This window comes from Microtus ochrogaster, unplaced genomic scaffold (genome assembly GCF_000317375.1).
Source record: "Microtus ochrogaster isolate Prairie Vole_2 unplaced genomic scaffold, MicOch1.0 UNK1, whole genome shotgun sequence".
Lineage (NCBI taxonomy): Eukaryota > Metazoa > Chordata > Mammalia > Rodentia > Cricetidae > Microtus > Microtus ochrogaster.
Window position 1 is genome coordinate 9,953,485 of NW_004949099.1, and position 6,751 is coordinate 9,960,235.

General features: G+C 48.0%; 1 protein-coding gene across 1 annotated transcript in view; it reads right to left on the reverse strand.

The window, feature by feature from the left end:
- Positions 1-2,722, reverse strand: part of Suclg2 (succinate-CoA ligase GDP-forming beta subunit) — a 257,860-nt gene extending 255,138 nt beyond the window's left edge. The window contains exon 1 of the mRNA XM_005364918.3: positions 2,588-2,722. Within this exon, the coding sequence (XP_005364975.1) occupies positions 2,588-2,677 (90 nt within the window). The 5' untranslated portion in view covers positions 2,678-2,722. The remainder of the gene's footprint in view (positions 1-2,587) is intronic.
- Between the last annotated feature and the right edge of the window lie 4,029 nt (positions 2,723-6,751).

The following is a 6,751-nucleotide window of genomic DNA, read 5'->3' on the forward strand; positions in this document are numbered from 1 at the left end:
ACTAGCTCTTGTAGACCAGGCTGGCCTCGAACTCACAGAGATCCACCTGCCTCTGCCTCCCGAGTGCTGGGATTAAAGGCGTGCACCACCACCACCCGGCTTGGTAAAGATTCTTAAATTTGGTGGGGGAAAAAAATGAACCATCTTTAATTGTAGCATCTGCTATGATCCAGGAAATGGATAGGTCTGTATCAAATCAGAATGGCACAGAGCAAGAACTAAGAAAACAGACCCTTAAAGCCACAGGCTATGTGCACCTATTTCCACATCAATTCCAAATGTTCCTTTAAGAACTGTGTCCGTAGCACCAATGACTTGCAGCTTCTACTGCTGTGCAGGTTAATTTACATGGGAAATGGGCACTCGCCAGGCTCTCCCCAGTGTAACGAGAGCATGCCTCATTGAAATTCTCAGGACTGGACTTTTCTACATAAGACCACTCGTCAATGCTCATTTCCAGGTCTTGGACGCTATATATAATTTGGACCACTAAAGAAAACCAACGGGGCTAAAAGAAAGAAAGAGCTGGCTCAGCAGTTGGAAGCACTTATTGCTCTTGCAGAGGACCCAGGTGCAGTCCTAGTAGATGGTTTAGATCATAACCTTCAACAGTTCCAGCTCCAAGAGATAGCAGACACCCTCTTCTGAACTCCACGGGCTCTTGGTGCACATACATTCGTGCAGGCCAAACACACAGACATTTTTTTTTAATCTTTTTAAATCTTTTAATTGTGACACCTAACTTTAATCCTAGCCTTCAGCCTTCAGGAGGCCGAGGCAGGCAATTTCTGAGTTCAAGGTCGTTTAGTGTCCATAGTAGGTTGCAGGCCAGCCAGGGCTAGATAGTGAAACCTAAACAACAAAAACTAATCAAGAGAGAGAGAGAGAGAAAACTGTAAGCTGCGCTCAGAGGCCAGAGCAGGCTGCCCTGGAAATGACCCAGCTTTGCCTTACTCAAGCACTCTGTGCCTTAGTCCCCTGAGACAAGGTCTCTCACTGAAGTGGAACCTCAGCATTGCAGGCAGGCTGGCCAACAAGTTCTTGGGACCCAGGTGTCTTCCTCCCAGTCCTGGGGTCACAAGTTCACACTGTCATGCCTGGCTTTTTACATGGGTGCTGGGGATTCGAACTCAAGACACTCGTGCTTGGGGAGCAAGTGTTCTTCCCCCTGAGTCATCTCCCAGCCCTACTGTCATCTTCTAAGCCTGAATGATAAATAATAATAAGTACATAAAGTATATTATTACCCAGTGCAGGTAACAGGTCTTCTCACCCAGTCGGCTGGCCAGCCAGTCTCTCCCAAGGATTCCAAGGTTTCCATTTTGGATAGGGAAGATGACAACACGCTTCAGCTAAATGTTCTGTTTTGGGCTCCTCTGAACAACCATTTCCTAGTCTTCATATTTCACTGCCCTAGGCTCCGTGCTTTTCATCAATTCACATCTACTGAAACAGCACCACAGGTCTTGTTTTCTATAACACTTAAATAATGAATAAGTCGTGGATTACCTCGCCTCACCCTACTGTAGCAGGTATGGGTGATCTTAATTAGACAAACCGCCATCTCTGTCATTTACCCGCCATACTGTCAAGTGCCTATTAAGGATATTACAGTAATAAGTATTAGCACCTCCTAAATTCCCATTAACAATAACAGAGAAACGGAATGTCGGGTAATGAAAAGGGGAAAAAACCGTTCACTGGTGTCATAATTAGCCAAAGCTTAGAATAACTCAAAAGATCATTATTAGTAACTTTTCTTCCAGTTTTCTTAGTGTCCTATGCCTGCCTTGGTTAAAATATGACAATGTGTCTCTCATTGAACAAGGAACTTTTTTTCCCCTGGGGAAAGGACAATCTAGAGAAAGTAGACCAGCAGTTGCATGACTTCTCTAAGCGTCAAGGCCAACTCAGTGTCCCCGCCATCCCCCAAGAACTCCGGCTACTGAGAAACTTGCCACCTGTAGAAGGTAAGCCGGGTCAACGCGGCGCTGTTCAGAGTCCAGCACTGATAACTCAAGTCTCCATGTGGCGTGAACAGAGTAGGCAGGGTCTGAGGAGTTTGGACACAGGCCATTCACAGGAAAAAGAGGAACCCACTCCCACTTTTTCCTCCTGGACCCCTGCATTTCCCCACAGAGGAGCACGCAGCAGCTGTGCAAGCAACAACCTGCAGAGTTCACTCTGGCAGGTGAGCAGCCCCGGGAGCCGCCGGTTTTCTGGCACGTGGAGCACGTGGTTGGCCTGGCGACCTTCAAGCTTAGAGAGGCCCCCAAGGCTGAGCCAGGAAAGGACTGGAAAAGCTCTGGATTCCAACAGCACGAGCAACTTTCGCAACCCGGTGCCAGCGCTGAGTTCCAGCGCCCACGCGGCCCGGGGCCGCAGAGGGGACCCGGTCGTCGTGGGATGTGCACTCTGGCCCCCGCGGTCTCCGCGACCTCCCGTGGGGAGTGGACCGGGTCCTGCTACACCAGGGACCAGCGGCGCCGCGGGGAGCACGGGGGTCGCGAGGGGTCGCACGGGGTGAAGAAGCCCGCCGAGCAGAGGAACCACAGCGGGTGGCTCGCGTCGTCCCAGCCACGCTCACCTGGGACCTGACCGCCAGGAGCCGCGGCCGCAGCGCTTGCTCTCGCAGAAGCTTGCCGGCCTGTACCGCGATGGCCACCGGGGACGCCATCTTAACCAGGAACCCGTGGAGAGGCCGCGAGGGGGGAGGGAAGGAGTGAGGTCTGGCGGAGGCCACAGGCGGAGGCGGGTCGAGGAGAGGAGGGGAGGGGCGGGGCGGGGCGAGTAGAGGAGGGAAGGGGAGGGGGAGGGAGGAGGAGGTCAGAGGGAGCGGGGTGAGGGAATTGCGGAGGGGAAGGATTGAAAGTGGCTGGAGGGTAGAGGAACCCACCCACGTCCTCCCACCACCACCACCACCCCACTGGAGGCCGTGGAGCTTCCCAGAGCTTACAACATCTTGTCTGACTTCCAGGCAAAAACTGATCTCAGCCCCAGGGACACTGACTTTTCAACTGGCCCTGGGAATGACAGATTAGAGATTGTTTCTGGGCAGTGAGGGCCCCTAGGTCTGGCCCTAGGAACTGATACTATTATCAAAGGGCACCTCCTGGAGAAAGGTATGTTCCAAGGGAAGGAATTTAGGACCGGTGCTGCCCATAGGCCCTCTAGGGCAGATGAAGCTGCTGAAGTTTGGGGAAGGTAGGTAATTTGTTGTTTTAGGTGATAGTGACTTGTTTAGTTTTGGTTTTTGAGATAGGGTTTCAAATACTTTTCTTTTACCAGAAATTCACCTAGAACTCCTGACCCTGACTCTACTTCCCAAATGTGGTGACTATGGAGAGGCACCACCCTGTCGCTCTTGTGGAAAGTAATAGAGGTTTCCAGGCCTGTCTTAGAGACTTGTGCGTTCTTGCAGGTTAACCTTAAATTAATGAAAAGCTATCGCCAGATTTCCTACTCAATTATCAGGAAAGTGTTTGTTTAGACTGGCTACTATGCACTTACATAAACTAAAAATCACAATAACAGCCTCTGTGTGTGTGTGTGTTTATGTATTGTATATATCTCATGTGTGTACAGAGGCCAGGAGCCACCTGTGCCTTGCTCTTAGCCACCTCATTCTCTAGAGACAAAAATATCTCTGAACTAGTATAGCAGCCAGCAAGCCCTAATGATCTTGTCTTTGCAGGCACTGGCACCGGACTTCAGTGGAATGGCTACAGCTGGCTTTTTACGTGGGTCCTGGGGATCTGACTTCAATACGCATGCTTGCACAGCAAGCAGTCTTACCCACTGAGCCATTTCCTTTCCCCAAGTTCAAGTGTCTGTTGATTGTTACAGTTTGAATCCCTGATAGCCACACCACCATGAATGCATCGATCTTGTCTGAATCTATGGAATTTTATTAACTCCACTCTTCGCCTCTCCCCATGACTTAACTATATGTATCAATATAATTAATGATTTGGGGCCATTATTTGCAAAACAAACAAAAATGGGGTAAGTTACATCTTTTGAGTAAAAACCTCAGAGCAGAATGAGTTGGTATAGCTGTGAGCATCTACATGTGCTGATGGAGGTCTTCAAAGAATGAGAACGCCAGGAATGTCAGGCCGAGCGGGATAAGAATTTGGGTCAGTATTCCAAAGAGAGCAAGGAGACACAGCAGCAGCTGCCTGAGGGGAGAAGTTTATGGGATGCACCTCATTATAAAGATCTCATTAAGGGATAATTATTCTTCCCATCTCTTTGTCACTTCTTCAGCATGTATCAGCCTTCCTGGGGCAGGGGTGGGGGTAGTCTGCTGCCCATGTGATTGGCAAACCCTACTGAACAAACTCTTAAGGAAGTTTTGGACAGTTTCGGTAGCCATTTCTCTACCCTAGGCCAGAAGTACAACTCAAGATTGTGTGTGTGTGTGTGTGTGTGTGTGTGTGTGTGTGTGTGTGTGTGTATTGCTAGGAAGAAATAGTTTTTCCTTAATGGGGTGCAGCAAAACCCTGATACTAACATCATCTCCCCGCTTTCCCTATGGTATTTGAAATATTAAGGAAGAGCAATGTGATGGTCCCTTTCTTCAAAATTAGTGTGTTAAAGGAAAGGGTCCAAAACCGAGCATAAAGGGGAGATTCCATCCTCTATGTTCTCCAAGCTAAGCTATCTAACACAGAAGCCAGGCTTACATATACAATCATACACAGAGCTGCTTGTGGCTGTTGTTTAATTCTCATGGGAACCCTGATAAGGAGGTCCTCCTATAGCCCAACTGTGCTGGGCAACAGAGATTTCCTCACCTCATGGCATTTATATAGTTCTCCATACCTCTTAATTCTCCCAGGGTCACACAGCTGAGGACCAGACTCCCCAAAGCTGAAGTATCACCACTGTCCCTCACACCATCCTCTTGCCTGAGTGGATTTGAATTTCCTTCTCATTCGCCATTAACAGTTGCCAGTTTACTGAGTCAGGGCAGAGTTCATGCTCACATGATTACAGAGTAATGAGCAAAGACTGCAGAAAAGGGGCAAGCAAACAAAGTAAAGAAACAAATACCAGGGCCTGGGAGAGAACTCAAAATGCCCGATAGCGCTTGGTCAGAGGTCCTTTTATGTTCTGGAAACAGACCAATTTGGTGGCCCTGGGTATGTAAAGTAGACATCCAGTCATGATGAACCTGATTGACTAATTTGGCCATGCATGAGGGAATTGTACTTGGTCAAGAGATTAAATACACACAGACTCTGAGAAAAAGCCTAAAAACAAGAGGAGTGGGGAGCCCTTCAAAAAGTCCTCAGCTGAAGGAAAAACCAGGATGTAAAGAGAGCAAAGATCGATGGGTAACTGAAATCTAGGTAAAACAGGACCTCCTGAATTTCTGTTTCGTGCACTGATTATGCTAAGTTCACCATGAAACCTCAGTATTTTCAGAGCTGACTACCAGTCTCACCAGGATTTACAACACTGTTGTTTTTCTTGGGCATGTAACCCTATAGAATAGGGGTTCCCTTTCTTCTGATTGCTGCCATTACCCTTATTGGTCCATTATCTCAGTGAGAATTAACCCACGATGCTTTTTAATGGGGTATCAGGATGTGTCTCAGTGGGTAGAGTGCTTGTACAGCATACACGGAAACTGTGGTCTTGATGCTCAGGACTGCATAAAACCATCCGTGGCGGCACATACCTTTAATCCCAGAGCCTTGGAGCTGAAGGCAGAAGAATCAGAAATTCAAGGTCATTCACTGTTAGTAGAAAGCTCAAGGCTAACCTGGGATACAAGAGACTTTGTCTCCAAAAACAAAACAACAAAAGTATCCCTGTTAATTTACAAAATGAATGCTTAAGCTTTGTGAGAATTTTGAACATGCTGCTAGAATTACCAACAGCCAATTTAATGTGTCATTGCTAGACTAGGAAGCTGGGGAGAAAAGGGACAGGGGATACAGCCGAGGTCGGGGTGTGTGTGTGTGTGTGTGTGTTAGTTTCTTTTACTATGATAAAAAAAAACATAGCCAAAGACAACTTGAGGAAGAAAGTGTATACTGGCTGGTTTTATGTCAATGACACAAGCTAGAGTCATCAGAGAGGGAAGAGCCTCAGTTGAGGAAATGTCTCCATGAGATCACGCTATAAAGCATTTTCTCATTTAGTGATCGATCAGGGAGGATACAGTCCGTGGTTGGTGGTACCATCCCTGGGCTGGTGGCCTGGGTTGTTTAAGAAAGCAGCCTGAGCAAGCCAGGGGAAGTAAAGCCTACCACACTACAATGCCTGTGTACCAGTTTACCCAGGCGGATGGCAGGCACCTCAGCAGCAAGAAACACAAGGTACTCTGACCAGTCCCCTACATCCCAGGGGGTAAATGAAGTTATACCCCTCCAAAATGCCATAGAAACATGTTGCCCGACATCTTGATATCCATTCTCAAACTGCAGGCCAAGCTGTCAGACAGCAGCGGTACCAGCCGAAGCCACCAGGTCCCCTGAACATCACTGCTTCTTTCCCAGGATTTCCTACATGGCCGGCTCACTTCTCTTCCTTCCTTCTTTTTCCTTCCTTCCTCTCCCTTCTCCTAGGGCTGTCAGAATAGCTATCCCACAACCTGTACTTCTGTTTTGTCATATTCAAACTGCTTTCAACACATGCCCCCACTCCCTGTTCAGTTCTTTAACATATGCATGCTTCCTTGAGGGAGTAGATTTGGCCTCCCATTTGGTATGACATTTCCTTGAGCACCAAATCTAAT